Source organism: Protopterus annectens, chromosome 11.part0 (assembly GCF_019279795.1).
Source record: "Protopterus annectens isolate FY-2018-M chromosome 11.part0, PAN1.0, whole genome shotgun sequence".
Lineage (NCBI taxonomy): Eukaryota > Metazoa > Chordata > Ceratodontiformes > Protopteridae > Protopterus > Protopterus annectens.
In genome coordinates this window covers 57,538,480-57,556,025 of record NC_056745.1, presented here as the reverse complement: position 1 = coordinate 57,556,025, position 17,546 = coordinate 57,538,480, and the positions used below count along the sequence as shown (strand labels likewise).

The following is a 17,546-nucleotide window of genomic DNA, read 5'->3' as shown; positions in this document are numbered from 1 at the left end:
GTCAGCCTAAAACAGGACCTATTAAACTCTTCAAACAGGATTACTTTCCACAAATAACATACGGCAATGCATTCCCAGTTATGCCTGTCCTGCATATTGACATTTTTTTACATTTAACCTAAGTCCTCATATGAAAACAATAATATCATCCAACTGAATTTGTTTTATTCTTCCTCCCTTTATTGACCTCAACACCACTGTTCAACCTATGCATAGTTCACAGCACTGTTACTTCAACTAAAGGTTCTGAAATCTTCATGCATGAAAGTATTTAATACTTACAGTCAAGGGGTACGTCCATCTCCAAAGCTGTAAGTATATGACAGAGGTACAGAATAAGTAAAGTCTTTTTCACAATGACGGTCCCCATCTGTGCGTCCATCTTTTCAAACTGCATGTTAATCAGTGGCAGTGGACAGTAAAAGTCCGTGCTTCCTTCTGGGCTACTGAATATCTTTGATTTTCAATGGAGAAGTCACAAGAATCTGAAAACAGATAAAGCAATAGTTTCTTATGAATACTGTATGAAGAACTAATCACGCTGTTTGAGCAAACTGCTTTTATCTTAAAAGCATGATGTATTTTTAGAGGTAAAACTGCCTGGAGTGCTGAGCAGTTTCCTCTGCTATTAGCAATATTCTGCATCTCATAGCTTACTTTATATTCTATTGTCCCAATGATGCAGAAATAACAATGAAAGAAATGGATGTAGGAATGACCACTTGTAGACATTTATTCTGAAGCTGCCCCAGCACATATAAAGGAAAGGAAAACTGCCTTTACATACAAAACTGTTCCAAATAGGCACTTGGATATTTCCTAAGAGTGTACAAAACAAAACAGAAACAAAAATGATGAATGCAACTTTTTTTCTTTACAAATCCCTTTATTTTTCATTCATAATAATGAACAGCTAGTCAGGATGAATGTTTTTAATCACTTCTTCTCCCTTAATCTTGCAAGCACAGATAAAACATACTATGTTTAGGATTCAGAAAGTCCCAAGTGACAGATCTAAGTGCTGCTTTAAAAAGGGCCATTTAGCACAATTGCTAAAGACAGTGATTCACAAACAAATTAGATGTGATAAGGAAAAGACCTCATTATCAGCTATTATTCTACATGTGTTTGAATTCCTCGTTGATTACTGCAACTGTTAAGAAGCACTTTGTTGTGGTAATCACTGCTATTGACCTCTGCATCACGATGGCACAGGTATCCCTCTAAATTCCCCAACACTTACCTGTAATGCAATCTCTACCATTGAAAATGATGAGTGAGTGGGAAATTTTGGCCACGTTGACTAACTCATCTGGTGAATCTGATTTACAGAGCCAAGCAGCTCTATGAATCACTTGGTTTTGTAAACCACTTAATCACAGGCATTTTCATGAGAGAGCATATTACTAATATGCAATTCAGTAAGAATGCCTCATTAATTCCTGTGCTAAGCCATGGGGACAGTCTACTGCTATGTTCAACACATCCCATAGAATCACTGTGGTAATGCTGTCAATGAATCAGAAAGGGCTACTGCCAGTGGTAAAATATAAGCATTAGGGCTTACCATTTGTGGTAGCACTTTCTGAATTCCAGAGTATACATACTAATTTAAGCAGGATTTTGTGATTCCCCTCTTAACTAAATTCCATGGCATTTCAGGATAGTAGAAAAATATTATACTTTGAATGGTATATTACATAATATGTATCTTAAAGCTATTAGACACTGCCCATGCTATGAAATAGACTTCCCATACATGTCAAACAAAGCACCTCACTGGCCCTCCTCAAGAGAAATATTGATGAGTGGATTGGGAAATAGAAAATTCACCTCGGGATCACTCTAGTGGCTCTACTCGACAGAGGCACTGGGAACTAAGGTCAGGTGGCACAATGCCAGGGTAATCCTATGGGCTAGGCTTATAAAGGCTCCAGGGCCATTAGTCTAGTACACACCTATGAACCTATGAACATAATAAGTATGTTTTAAAACTACCAACTCATTGCTGATTTAAAGTGAACAATCAATGCCTTCCTTAAGCGGTATAACTGTAGGACTACTGTTTCTAGCACATTAAATATGCACCTTCCTGGAGATGTCAGTGTTCTGATGTACATGAAATTTAAAAAAGGGATTAGCCCAACAGCAGTGTTGCATTTCTGTTGAAAAGGAGGCCTACATGTAAAGATTTTGATCCTTTTAAAAAGTTCTTAAATGAGTAAAAGGGTTAAAACTTTCTGGAAAAAAATTGCATTTATAGGTTCATAGATTAGTACTAAGCTAACAGTCCTTGTGGGCCATTTTAAGCCTAGCCAGTTACCGCATGTGAGAATCAAACCCTGCATCTTGTGTCTGTAAGGTAAACACCTTAACCATTAGGCCAACCTACCACCCCTAGCTACTTTTCTTCAAATAAAGTTTATTCAGATTAGTATTTTCATCTTATAGACTTCAGAAGATCCAAAACTAAAAAACATTGACATTCAACATCTCAACCACAGAACACTGACAATGTGCATGTCAAAACAGAAAAAACTTTGATGTTCAAAAGGATGACTGCATAACACTGACAATGTAGGCGGTGACACATAACTACACATGCACCAAGAAACAACCTCAGCACATGCAAACTTTTATAACAAAAAACAAACAAGCAAAAAAAATGCAATCAACAAAAACATTGTTTTTTACAGGGGGGCAAGCCTCCCTACACCCCCACATGCCCTGCTAATTATATTTATACTAACTCTGACATTGCACAAAAACAAGGAAAGGGCATATTCCCTAACTCTAAGAATTGTGCAATCTAAGACACCTGCTGACCATTTATTTAGCTGACTTAAAGTGACCAAAACTGCTTAGACTCAAATCAGTGCACATATACCTTTGCTAGAGTTTCATTACAAATGGTGACCCTGCACTCTATATTCATAATTTATCCATATGCTGTTTCTGAATTAGAGACACAAGGGTAAAATTTAGAGTACAGTATAATGTCATAAAATCCCTTACATATTAACTCCAATCTGCAAATATTACATCATTTTTACACAACTAATTAACAGCATTGCTCTGAGAATTACATGAAAACATATAAATCACGTTCCATGCTTCATACACCATCTGGATCATGATACATACTAAGACATTACCCTCTTTATATTCAGAGTTTTATACAACCGTTCTCTTGTTCAGATACCAGGTATTGTTGTTCCTTTCTAAAGTGCCTGCTACTTTATGTTAGTATGCCACACTGACACTGCCTGCTGGTATGCTGGTAACTTTTATTTCTAAATCACTTCATTGTTGGAAATCTTTATGTTTCCTGACTCAGCTAACAGAATTAGTCCAATATTACTTAGAAGTGAGAATATTCTGTTTATGCATAGTGCTGTACTAGGGATGCAGTATTATAATTTGCTAACTGTTTACATATCATTGTAAATGAGTTATGTGTATATGATATTTATATCAGAGTTACTGCAGTGGATTGTTTCTGTCTCATTAGGATGATTGATATTTCACTGTTTGCACTTCCAGTATTTAAAGTCCCAATATTCTATGTGATGAGAGGCACCAGATTTCAACATCTTGTCAGCAAATTTTAATATGACATTTTCCTGTGTATTTGGTTTCTAATACAGTAAACTCTCAGTTAAACAGAACTCAACTAATCAGAAAAAAAAATGAAGAAATACAGTACAATTTTCATGTGTTGTACTTTCTGCCCCCCCCCCCCCAGCAGAAACATACCTTATGTTTTTAGAGTTTTAGAGTTTCAAAAGGAATATAGGAATACATTTCCTCTTTCCCCAACCTAAGAACAAGTCAAACCAAACAAATAGTATAAGGTACAGTATTAGTCAGGCCTATTTTTAATAGTAACAACCAAGCAACCAGAAACTACATTTATCTAGCATCTATCAATCTCCATGGGTGCCGGTTAACTGAGAGTTTACTGTACAAATATCCTCAGTCCAATCAACCAGGTGGGAAATCAATCAGTTAATTGATCTGACAACACCGATCTGCCTTGGTTACCAGCGCAGAACTGGCATTCACTGGATTAAAATATGTCTATGTGTTTTCCCCTTTTCAGATGAAACCTCTATTTGCCTCTCATCTATTAACTTCCACCCATTTCATGTCTGTACTTCAGAGAAACATGACCCTGTGTGTGTATTTCATTAAACAGATATCTATGTTGTTATAATACCATGTAATAGTTTCACTGTATTTACACTTGTAATGTACATTTGGAGCGTTTCTCCCCGGGCCTCCGCTGAAAATGGACATGCATCCAGTCGGGATTTCCCGGTTAACAAATGTAAAATAAATAAATAAATAAATAAAAATCTTAGCAAATGCCAGAAAGAAGACAAATGAATACAACGTAAACTCACTATAATGTAAACACTTGATGGCAGTTTAAAATTTTATTGCAAAAACAAGATACAGAAAAAAGTCAGCAGTTGAGGTAAGTCATGGCACCAGAATCTCATATGTTTCTCACATCCTTTTTATTATTTTTTTTAGTTATTTTCTCATAAATATCCTAGTTACAAACTTACAACACTTTAAGCATGTACTTTAGATACAAGATAGGATTTGTTCATTTTTATTTTAATAAAGGTGGCTTTCTGCTGGTTCAAATATTCACAGCAAGATGTTTAACAAAACAATGCCCTAAGAACCATGTCATAGTTAGTTCTACAAATTTGTCCATCTGTCTGACACAGTACAATTCTACCACAAAGGTAGGGATCACTACAGAGTAGGATTTCCACCTTTTCAAATGCCCAAAGTGGGACATTTTTGGTATAAATGTCTGATTTTGCAGGGCAAAACATACCCATGGCCAGTCCAAAGTCAACACTTCACTTTTTCTGCCTAAATAAAAGCTTATTCTTGTAGCATTTTAGTTGCTTATTCTGTTTTTAAAAACATTGAGGTGTTTCAGATACAGAATAACTGTTTTATGCAACTATTACATAAAATATAGGAAATATGTTTGTCCTAAAATCTCAGGACATTTGCCATTTTTCCACTTTCTTTGCAGGACACAGCTGCCCAAAGAGGGACTGTCCCTCGCAAAGTGGGACAGGTGGTAACCCTACTACAAAGCTGGGCATGGGTTATGACTGCCTAAATAAGATTTATATGGCCAAGGCATAGAAGTGTATGAATTCTGGTGCCCTGGGTTATCCTGCAACCTGGCAACACCTAAACTCTTTAAAAGCTCTTCCAATGACCAGCAAAACTTCTGAGCAAAAAAAAAAAGTACCTGCTAAAGTGTCTGTCTCAATCACTGCCTCCTGTGGAGAGCTGAAGTGCTTCCATTCGGAATGCAAACACCCGTGTGCATTGAAGAATGACCATTCCTCCTAACACTCTGCAAACCATAATGTAAACAAGTAGCTGCTTTTCTAAGCATGTATTTTTTAATTGCCCATAATGCTTTGCTGTAGTAACATAAATCACTGTCAATACATACATTGATACCAATTTGTGTTTGGGAGGCATAAAGAAAAACTGAGTATAAACTGAAACTAGCACATCAAAAACACTCCATAATCTTCATTGTTGTCACAAACTTAATTGTAAAGAAATCTGCATGATAAGCATTGTAATGCACTTTAGCTTTGTCCAGGAATCATCTATTGACTTTTTTTTTTTATATATTCACAGATCAATAATCCTGCATTTCATCAGCAGATCAGACAGGCTGGCAATAACAGCTGGCAGATAGGCCTTGACAGCATTTTAAATATTTAGAAACTAATGTATGGGGCATTATAATATCTTAAAATAAACCAGTCAGTCAAAGATCAGGAAAATAAATAACATCAGCTGGTTCAGCAGAGAAAAACAAGTTGAACAGGCCATTAAACGATGGTTATTATTTTCAAATACTATATGTTTCAGACAAGGCAAATGCTGATTGATGTAACTTTTGGAAAATACGAATAACAGTTTGACACTGCACTGAAAAAAACATTTTATGGAGCAGTATTTGGGAAAATAAGGCATGAGACAGGCTGCATATAGGTTCATAGGTTCATAGAAAGTTACTAGAATAATGGCCCTAGAGCCCTTACAATCCTAACCATATTTATCCTGAATTGCCCCAATTGTCGATGGTTAGGTGAGTGAAGTTCGCACAAGTAATAGTCTACGACTAACTTCCTCTGTCCAGGATGGACATGGGCGCCACCTCAGGAGTGAATTTCTGGTCACCCATCCATTGATCTAGGTTCCATTTGAATAGGGTTAGGGAGAGGCTCTGCTTCACTTGAATTGGAAGCTTCTTCCTGAGAAGTGGCAGTCTCAGAGATATGTATCTATCTCTCCAGCATGATCTGTTCATGTGAGAGGCTAGTTAAGATCTCTGGAGCAAGTGACCCTTGTGCAGTCTGAATTACAAATGTGTAGCATTTGCATCAGGGCCAGGTCAGAGACTGCCCTGTAAGCCAGGCACAGGTCACCCCTTAGCAACCTGTAGGAGACAGAATACAGTGGCAGGGCTTTCAGTCTTTCTGCGTAAGACTTGTTTTGTGTAGCCTGTAATTTATTAGTAAGAAACCTCTGTGGTCACTCCAATTGTTGCAGAGTGTCTGGTGAGGTACATACAAAAGGGTGCATTGTACTCAGTTAAAGGTCTGATGAGGGCCAACTATAAAGGAATTATAACATTCTTAGATCTAGATAAGAAGCCTTTACTTATAAGATGCACCACATAGACGGATTTCCTTACTACTGTGGATACGTGGTGGTCAAAGTTCAGATTTCTATTAACCTGAGAACCCAGATCACTTACCACTGGGCCTACACTTACGTGGTGCTGTCTATAATTTAATTAGCAGGGATGTCAGCTTTTCCAAAGGGAACAATAATGCATATTTTTGAATTTAACTTTAATCCGTGGCTTTGGCACCAATCATTTGTCTGTGTTAACCTTGTCTACAGTATAATAACATCATTGGGGGACTGAGTGATTGCTCTTAATTTGCAATTGTCAGTGAACTTGTACAGCCACAGGCTGTCCAAATTTGCCTGAACGTCTGAGCAATAAATTCTGAAAAGTAAGGGGCCCAGCAAAGAACCATGTGGTATGCCACTGGCATATCTCTCAACCTCTTAACACAAGAAATCTGGACAAAGCATAAAATAATGGGGGGACAAAGGCCCAAAAATAGGGACAGATTTTAAATATATTGCTATTAGAAACTTAGAAAGTTGATAGAATAACAGGCTTTGTGTTAGTGTGCATTTTCTGAAGAATATGAAGTCTGAAACATAAATGTATGTCATTATTTAGTAACTTTAACCCTTGGTGATTAGCCTGAAAAACACACATTTTATGAGGAACAGACCAAAAATATGAGGCAAAAATTTGGACATTATGTGAAAATGTGGACAGTTGAGAGGTATGGCCACCAGTGACTGGTCTTTTGCTAAAGGTGAAGTCACCCATTTTGACAGTATGTGTTCTGTCGGTGAGCCAGTTGGCTACCCATCTGGTGATGTAGAGGTTAATTCCTAACTGGGATAATTTCTCTATATTACCTAAGTGGGGGATTGCATCAAATGCCTTGGCTATGTCAAGATAAGCAGTATGCCCTGTGTTTCCCTTGTACAGTGCCTTGGTGACTTTCTTGAAGAAGTTAACCATGTTTATGAGGTATGGTCTACCTTTAACGAATCTGAACTGGATTGGTGACAGAGTTTGAAGATTATCTGTGTCCTTGTTACCATAATGATTCTTTCCATGGCATTGCAGATGAGGCAAGGATAGCGTATGGGCCTACCCTTATGACCCATGGTCAGCTGATGGTCCCACTTTGTGCAGAGGGATTACTGTTGCTGTCCTCCATTCCACCAGACCATAGCCAGTTCACAGGCTGTGGTTAGACAGGTATCCAAGTGAGTCTGCTAAATCATGTTTTAAGTTGTTTAAAAGGCAACCTGGGACATTGTCTAGTCCCACTGATACCATGTTTTTGGCCTTGGAGAGTGCTGAGATGACCTGCTCTCTTGAGATAATAGGTCGAGCAATGGTGTCAGGTATACTTTGGGGGATGACTGGAGGGGACGGGGGAGGGTGAAGTTTTCGACATATCTCTCAGCTAGCAGGTTGGCTATTACCTCCGGTTTAGTATGGGTAGTGCCATCCACAACTAGTTCAGCACATAGCTGGGTATTTCCTTTTAGATTCTGGATGCAGTTAAAGAATGCTTTTCTATTATCCGTAGTTAGGGAGGCTATTTTGCTTTGTAATTAGAAAAAATGTCTAATTTGCTTGTTTAAGCTATACAGGGATTTCTCCCTCTGCTGAGCCAGTTCCCTGTTGTTCTTGGATATTAGTTTCTTTCTCTTGTTATATAGCCTGTTTATACTATGGGTCCACCAGGGTGGCTTGTTTTTTCAGCATGACCTGGTTTTAATGCAGTCAGGTACAGCCGATTCTATACAACTGCTTAAGTGGTTATACAGCGCATTGGTGTACACCTCTGCATAGGAGTCTGTGTTATCTGCATTCAAGGAGCTTTGAAACTTCTTATACCTTCACTTAATAGGAAGCAATTTGTCTTTGAAAAATTCTTAAACATTTTTAAGCTTGATGGGGTATCCAGTCTTATAATCATAATGAACGAGACTGATTTATCATCCGATCTTACCAGTGAGGACATCACACCGAGGGGGGGTGCAATGCTCTCCCATGTTAGTGAGCACTAGGTCCAGGACGTTTGAGCCTCTTGTGGGTGTGCTTACCAACTGTTCCAGAGCATTTATATTGACAAAGTCCAAGAACCTCTGAGCCAGCATGTTTGTGGTCATGTATGTTTCCCAGTCGATGGTAGGATAATTAAAATCACCCATGAGTAAGGTGGTGGGGTGTATGGCAAATGACTCCAGTAAGTCCAGGTATGAGGTATGTTTTTTCTGTTTCGTGGTGGAGGACCTACAGCTAGCTATGATGTGGTAGGGGGCTTTGCCTATAATTAATTGGACATGGCATAGCTCAAGAGAGTCATACTATTTGACCAGTCTCAGGTTGTACTTATCCTTAATGAAGATCGATACAACCCTTCCTTTGTTTATTTCATGCTCAGTTTGTGTTTGGTCAGTGTGCTCATTTGAACATTTATAGCTTTTCTGCACTGTTATAAGTTGCTCCCATTTGCACAGCACTGCTTCTCATACAGCTGGGTTTAATCTTGCACTGTATAGACACAGCCTGTACGTTTCTCCACATGACCTATTCCACAAACTCCTAGTGTACATAGTATTCAGTACTTACCTGGAGAGCACCTGATTTGTATGAAACATCACACTGCTGTTCATACATAGACATAAATTGTTCATTTTAGGCCAGACATAGATTGCTTGTCTTAGACAGCTAGCGCTTCAGTAAATCAACTCCTAACATCTTAGAAACCACTTCCCTCACATCAGTCCACATTACTGAGCAACTGAAACCACGGATTTCCTCTTTTCATCCATCTCTGTAACCAGCGTGATTGAAATTAGTATCATAAGATAATGTAGCAATTGCTTCATATTTACTGATAGTCATCTACATTGTAAGCAATCTGACACAGTATGTGAGAGATTTAGTTACATAATGATAATGGAGGCAAAGCTGTCAGACAAAGCCCCCCCCCCCCCACACACACTAATATCCTGCAAGATGGCCTCACATAAACTAATAACTGGTACCAGAATCATGACCTAAAACTCAATGCTAAAAGTGCAACATAGTATCTTTTGGCAGGATGACCACTGCTGTATACTACTACATTGATAATACACCCCAGATAGTAAACCCTGAAACACATGTAGATGGAGATTTGGCATTTGACCAACATGTTTCTACAGTAGTGAGGAAACTACTCTGTGCTGTAAAATTGATAAGTAAAGGCAGGTTTGGCATCTAGGTCCAAACAAGACATTGTCCAGTTGTACTCTGCCCTCCTAAAACCTATCAATGACTACAATGTCCCCTACTCACCTCACCATCAGCAGAGATATGCAGCAACTGGAGCATCCACAGAGGTTTGTCAAGAAAAGAATGCAAAAAGTAGAAAACGTCCTGTGCAGACCATCTCAAATCACTGTCCCTATATTCAGTTTCCTACAAGCTGCTGAGAAGCAACTGATGTCTGGGTTACAATGCTTCCTCAGATTCATGTTCACATTCAGAAAACAACTAGAATCAGAAAAACATGACAGAGGGTCCTAAACCTGAACAGCAACATAATAGAAAATTGAATTCAACTATTACATTATCTTCTGGTGTCATTCAAAGGTGCTATAATATATGTTGGTATGGTATATACATACAAGACAGTAGACAGTCTTAACTGCTTTGTCAGGGACGGCCTGCACCTCTCTCCAAAAGATTTCAATATACTGGCCAAAACTCTGTCCTCTCCATAGTGCCTTTTTTTAGCAATGCCCGTTTTCAAAAGCTTCAAACATAATTTTAATATAGGCATCATTAGAGAAACATGATTTAAGAGCAGTAAAAGCACTCAGTTTGCACAGGGCCTCAATGCCTCTCAATAGTACAGGTACACTGCATTAGACAAAGGTACTAAAGATGGAGGTGTCTCTATATTCGTAACACTGATATATGTGTCTATAAATCATTAGCAACCCTCGTTTTCTCATTTTTACATGGGGGTTGGGGTGTCTTGTGAACTGCTGCCACCTCTCTCTCTCTTTATTCAATGACACTTTGCTGGATGCCCTCATTTCCCTTTGTCTTCTTCCTGTCTCTCCAAAGTCTTCCTCACCAGATTGTCTTCTTCTTCTTCTTCTTTTCGACATCTGTGTCCGAACCACTGTACTCTGTCCTCTTGGACCTTTTCTGCTCTTATTTTATCAGTTCTTCATCTGTCCCACAGGTTACATCTCACCACGCATCTCAGGCACTTCATTTCCATCACCTCTAGCTTCCTCAGCTGCTCTGCCTTTACTGCCCAGGTTTCTGTACCATACAATAGAACTGGTCATGCCACTGTCTCGTACACCTTACTTTTCAGCTTCTTCTGCATCCTTCTGTAATGTATTACACCTAACACTCTCTGCAAGTTGGCTACAGCCCCTCTGATTCTAGCTTTGACCTCCTCATTCAGACTTCCAGTCTCCTCAACTACCCCTCCCACATACTTGTAGCTATTAACTTGTTCCACTATTTCCCTTCTAGCTCAGTTCTCATCTTCTTCTGATTTACCCCATTTGCTGTCATTACAACTGTACTCAGTTTCATCCCATGTGCCTTGAGTTTTGCATTCCATTCCCCTATCCTTTGCTTTGAGTTTGTCAGTAATGTTACATTGTCTGCATAGAGCAACTTTGCTGATCTGTCCCCTTTGACCTGTTTGCAAATGAATTCCATCACCTGTATCAACAGCAGTGAACTCAGAGAAGAACCCTGATGCACACCCACTTCCACTGGGAACCCCTCTCTTAGTCAAAACTTGAGTCTTTGGATCCTTGTACATAGTCTGCATTAATTCTACCAATGCTTCTGGGGCATCAGACCACCACAGGACTGACCAAATAATCTTTCTTGGGACTTTATCATATGCTTTCTCCAGTGATTGCCCAGTTGTACTCTTTACTCAACTCTAGTTGATTCTCAGCTATCTGTCTCTCTGCAAACATCAGTTCGGTTGTGCTGCATCCTGTTCTGTATCAGAACTGCTCATCTCCCATCTTACCATCTAGTAGTCCATGTATTTGTTCAACCTCTCCAGAACTTTCATGCCATGTGATATAAATTTGATACCGCTGTACTGCCTACAGTTGTGAATGTAACCTTTGGGGCTATGGAGGAGGATGAGGATTTTGTGTTTAAGCAATTGTGGACTTTAAGGTTAGAGAGGGGAAGGGGAGTTTAGGTTTAGAGAACAACTATTTTATTTATTTATTTTATTTTACATTTGTTGACCGGGCTAGTCTAGCTGGATATATGTCCATTTTCAGTAGAGGCCCGGGGAGAAAAGCTCCACATAGAAAACTAACAGATACAGTACATTAAAACATAATTACAAGAATATTATGAGATGATTACATGTGTTCCAAGGTAACAAAACATATAAAAAAAAAAAAATTAAATCCAGGATTTAGGTTTCAGGAAGGGGAATGGGATTTTATATTTACAGAAGGATAGGGGCTTTAGTGTTAGAGACTAAGTGGAGCTTTTTAGGGTTTGGATCAGAGTTCTGGTAGCCCTAGAAAACATTCAGGGAGATACATTAGTGGAAGTTAGAGCACTTGTCAAAAGAAGTGAGTGGCAGCAAGGACATCTGTTGTAGGCAAATGTGTCTTGAGCGCATGTAGTAGACCCTGTGTTTTTATATATATATATATATATATATATATATATATATATATATATATATATATATATATATATGTGTGTGTGTGTGTGTGTGTGTGTGTGTGTATGTATATATGTATATACTTAGGTTCATAGGAAGTTACCAGGCTAATGGCCCTAAGGCCCTTACAAGCCTAGCCAACTACTACCCTTACTTGCATGATCAGCACCTATTGCTCCAGTCCAAGAGGGACATAGATGGAACCTTTACAATTACCCAGCTAATCATCCAGACTAGGTTTGAAGAGGGCCAGTGAGCCCTCCAGCAGGTTCTATTAATGTGTGTGTGTGTGTGTGTGTGTGTGTGTGTGTGTGTGTGTGTGTGTGTGTGTGTGTGTGTGTATATATATATATATATATATATATATATATATATATATATATATATATATATGTGTGTGTGTGTGTGTGTGTGTGTGTGTACGGGTCAGGTTAAGGTCCAGTCAAGCCGTACCTTAGGGAATTTCACTCAAACAGCACACGTTCCACCCTTGATTACTTTCATTATACTGCATAATCAGCATGTATTACAAATCTTTTACATTCACAAAACACACAAAGTCTGTATTTATAACTTAAATCATGTCTTTACTGAAATAAACTTGTCACATCAATATACACATTTGGTGACTCTTTCAAATGTTTGCAGGCATATGCTAATTTTTGGACTTAAATAACAGACTTAGTCTGCTGAAGTTTAATAATTATCACTTCTCATTAGTGTAATTTATACTGATTGTACAAACCTTTCTTACTTATTTCTCTAGCTCTGATTCATCCTTCAAGTCCCCTGACCTGTCTAGTGTTCCAGACACACCCAGGGCTGAGTCTTTCCTCTGTTTTGAATCTATTAAATTTCTCTCTTAAGACGTCTTTGCCTGGATTTCAGGATCTCAGCTTTATAGCTCTCTCATACAGGCCCTTCCCTAGATATCATGCTCTGACCTGTATATTCGTCTGACTCAGCACTTTGTATTGATATCAGGCTCTCTTAGACAGGACTTTGTCTGGATATCAGGATGTCTTGTACAAGACCTTGTCTAGGTATCAGGCTTCCATTTGTACATTTCCTCTGGACCAGCCTGATACCCCCAACACACACAAAACCCTCAGTAATCTCTCAACAGTGACAACAAAAATCCTTTGTTGTTTTCAACTTCTCTGTTTATAGGAGAAGTATTCCTGCCTCAGAGTTACTCAGCTCCATCTGCAAGTAATCCCATCACATGAAAGAAAGTGATAGAAAGCAGATACGAATATTGTATGTTTTGAGCAGAACTACTGTCATGAGTCGCAGAACTGTACATAACGTTATTATTACTTCTTGTGCTGACTGAATGGCACCAATTCTAAAACACTGGCTCTCAGTGTAAGCAACCACTTAAACTGAGAGCATGCTTAGTGATCAGGTGTTTTGGAATCTGGTCCCTATAGTAAGCTTGTTTATAGACAGACCTTACACTACAGTAAGTCATTTACACTGATTGCAAGTATTTCAGAAACAGGGCAGCAGGGTAGAGTTACACTGAGTGAGGAGTCTGGATGAGAGATGAAAAGTCAGCAAGCAAAGGAAAGTAGCAGTGCTGAAATTGAATTCATCCTCAAGTCTTGGTGAGTACCTTCACAAGGTAGGCCCTGTTTTCACAAAATCTCACCAATGTGGCACTGATATATAGACTGCATTTATATAGCATATATCATGGACAGAAGTAGGCCAAAAACTAAAAAAGGTAGCTGGGTGCACAAGTCTTGGTGAGTACCTTCGCAAGGTGGACCCTGTTTTCACAAAATCTTTATATCCTTCCAATACACACACTCCATTACCAAACACCTAACACACTCAAAAATAAAATATCCCTAAGATACCATAAGCAATTTACTATGTACATAAAATATATCCTAAACACCCTCTATAAACTAGCCCTCGCTGGAGACATCCATCCAAACCCTGGTCCTCCCAAATCCAACGCAACTACAAACTCTAGTCCAAGCAACCCCCCCCCCCCAACTCAACTCCTAGCCAACAAAAAAACAACAGCTCTACTTATAATGTCTCTAAACATCAGAAGCATATGCAATAAAATCCAAGAACTACATGCCAGCATAAGCATATATTCCCCAGATATTCTCTTCCTAACTGAAACCTGGCTCAAACCTCACATCAAAAGTGAGGAAATACTTCCACCTGAATACAACATCCTTTGCATAGACAGACTGTCTCAAAAAGGAGGTGTTGTAGCATTGATATTTAAACACCACCTCAATATTCAACTCCTGAACACATCTGCCCCTCACCACAACAATGAAGAAATCCTTTACGCCAATTTCAAACTAAATCCAAACAAAACAGTCAATATCATAGGATGCATTTCCCACCAGGGCAAAATATTATACCCCTCGAAAATTTCTTGAGCTGGGCTACTCTATCTGTACCCCAGGAAACCATCATTCTCAAAGACTTTAATATGAACTGGCTATCCTGTAATAACAGTCTCCCAACCATTCACTTTAATCTCCATAGGTACACTCAACTCATCCAATCCCCTACCCGAATCAACAAAAACCCTAACAATCATACCTTACTTGACTGGATCCTAGTCAACAAAGCCCCTCACTCTTACCTAGCAGGCTGCTTACCTGACAGTCTTAGTGACCACTCCCCCACGTTCCTAATTCGGCACCACACAGTCTCAAGCCCATTATCCACAGGCAAATACGGAACAAGTCCAACTTCAACCCCAACTCCTTCATCTCCTCCCTGCAAAAAATTAACTGGTCACCACTAAAATACCCTAACCTAGATGAGGCTGTCTACTTCTTCAACAGTACCTTCCTCTCCATCCTAAACACCCATGCTCCTGTAAGAAATGACAAAGTCAGATCCAGGCATGCCCCATGGTTACAAAAGACCACCAGAACCCTAATGAAATCCAGAAATAAGGCCTGGGAGCACTGGCGACTAACAAAAAATAACTCTGATAGGCAATCATTCCTTGAACTGCGCAATAAAGCCAAAAAGCAAATAAAATTTGACAAATCTCTCTACTATAAATCCACCCTAAACTCTACCAACCACAACCCTAAGCAATTCTGGTACACTATTAACACTATCCACCACCCAGGGAAGGTTGATACCCCCCAGCCATCCATTAACCCCTCCTCCAGCAGTATTGCCAAATCCTTCAACAAACACTTCACTGAAACTATGACATCTCTAAACAAACAACACTTCCCTACAACAGCCCCCCAACTCCTAACCCTAAACCCCCCACTCCTCTTTTCTTCTTCGCCTCAGTACCTACCTCCAACATAAAAAGACTATTGTCAAAACTTAAACCCACCAAACTCGCAGCTGACAACCTCCCCTCTGAATACTTGAAAATTGCAGCTGATACACTAGCCTACCCAATTTCAATTCTAATCAACCATTCCATAACAGAAGGCTATGTTCCCTCGATATGGAAAATATACCACATCATTCCCCTCCACAAAGGCACCCCCTCCACTGACCTCTCCAATTACCGCCCCATTGCTATCCTCTCCCCTCTCTCCAAGATACTTGAAAAATGTATCAACACCCAGGTCTCCAACTACCTCCTAGTTAATAATCTCCTCTCCAAAACCCAACATGGTTTCAGGCCATATCACAGCACTACCTCTGCTCTGTTCTCCTTCACCAGCACTATACTTCATCACAAAAAAGTGGCCTCTTCTCTACTGCCATATTTCTAGAGCTCTCAAAGGCCTTTGACATGGTATCTCATGAGCTACTACTCTCTACTCTCCCCAGCCTCTCCTTCCTCACAATCAGCTTGCAGCTGTTTCCGCAGCTATCTACATGGATGCCAGCAATCAGTAATCTGGGATGATAACATATCACCTCACCTCCTAGTTACTCTCGAAGTTCCCCAAGGGTCTATCCTTGGCCCTCTGCTATTCTCACTTTTCACTAACAACCTACATACTGCCACCACACAAGCATCTCTTATACAGTACGCAGACAACTCTACTCTCATTTGCTCTGCCCCCACTACCAGAACCACAACAAATCACACAGGAATCATTCTCTTCTGTAGAAAGCTGGCTATCCAATAGTCAGCTCATACTCAACCCAAGTAAGACAAAACTTCTCCTGTTCCAACCTTCCAAAGCCACCCAAAACACTCCCCACTTCAACATTCTCACCAAAGATGATAGCTTCATCTCTCTCTTGTATCAGAATACACAAAATTACTTAGTGTAGAAGTAGACAACAAACTTAGATTTGACACCCACATATCTCTCACAATAAAAAAAGTTCACAAGAAACTTGGCACATTATATCGAAGCCACCAATTCCTAACCAAGGCGGCTAGAATCTCTATAGCCAATTCCCAACTAATCTCCACCTTACTCTATGCATCCCCCATACTTACCAACCTTAGACAGACCTACACAAGCTGGATGCTTGTTGCAACAATATTGCTAAATTTGCCACTGGAACCTCCTACCGCAGCCATCATTGTATCTCCCTTAAAGAACTAAACTGGCTAGAACTCCCACAACTCCTTCACTTTAATAAACTCACCCTCGCTCATAAACTTATTAACCACCCCCATAACATCCCTTCCCTTCAAACCCTTCTCCAACCCTATCACTCCTCTAGGCCCATAAGATCAAGCAACAAAAATCAACTCACTGTTATCATCCCAAAAACTCAGCAGGAGAAGCCATACTTGCATGTACCATATCCAAACTTTGGAATAATCTTCCACCCTCTATAACTACTCTACCTTCCAGCAGCCTTTTCAAGACTGCGCTCAAATTCCACTTAAATTTGCACTGGCTTTATCCTTGTTCTAATCCAGACTAACATCCCCCCCCTTACACCCCCCCACCTAGACTCTTAACCCAACTATACTACCACCACTACTAACCACAGTCAGAATTAGCTAGTTGTCTTTACATACTTTAAAATCTTGTCTGATAACTTTGTTACTAATATTATAAACGACAAGAAACTATCTTAACTTGCAACATTTACTGTATATACTGTTGATAACCAATATCTTGTTATTGTATTAAAGCCAACAACCTGTAATATCGTTTACTGTTGCTGCAACTTTGTATCTCTATTTATCATGTTCATGATGTGGAGCTTTTCTCCCTGGGC

At 39.4% G+C, this 17,546-nt stretch overlaps 1 protein-coding gene across 16 annotated transcripts in view; it reads right to left on the bottom strand.

The window, feature by feature from the left end:
- The window catches only part of NRCAM (neuronal cell adhesion molecule), a 1,614,235-nt gene that overhangs the window by 446,407 nt on the left and 1,150,282 nt on the right, over window positions 1–17,546 (bottom strand). For all 16 annotated transcript variants that reach the window (XM_044087425.1, XM_044087435.1, XM_044087431.1 and 13 more), the window contains one exon: window positions 283–485. In XM_044087425.1, coding sequence (XP_043943360.1) covers window positions 283–397 — 115 coding nt within the window. In that variant the 5' untranslated portion in view covers window positions 398–485. The remainder of the gene's footprint in view (window positions 1–282; window positions 486–17,546) is intronic.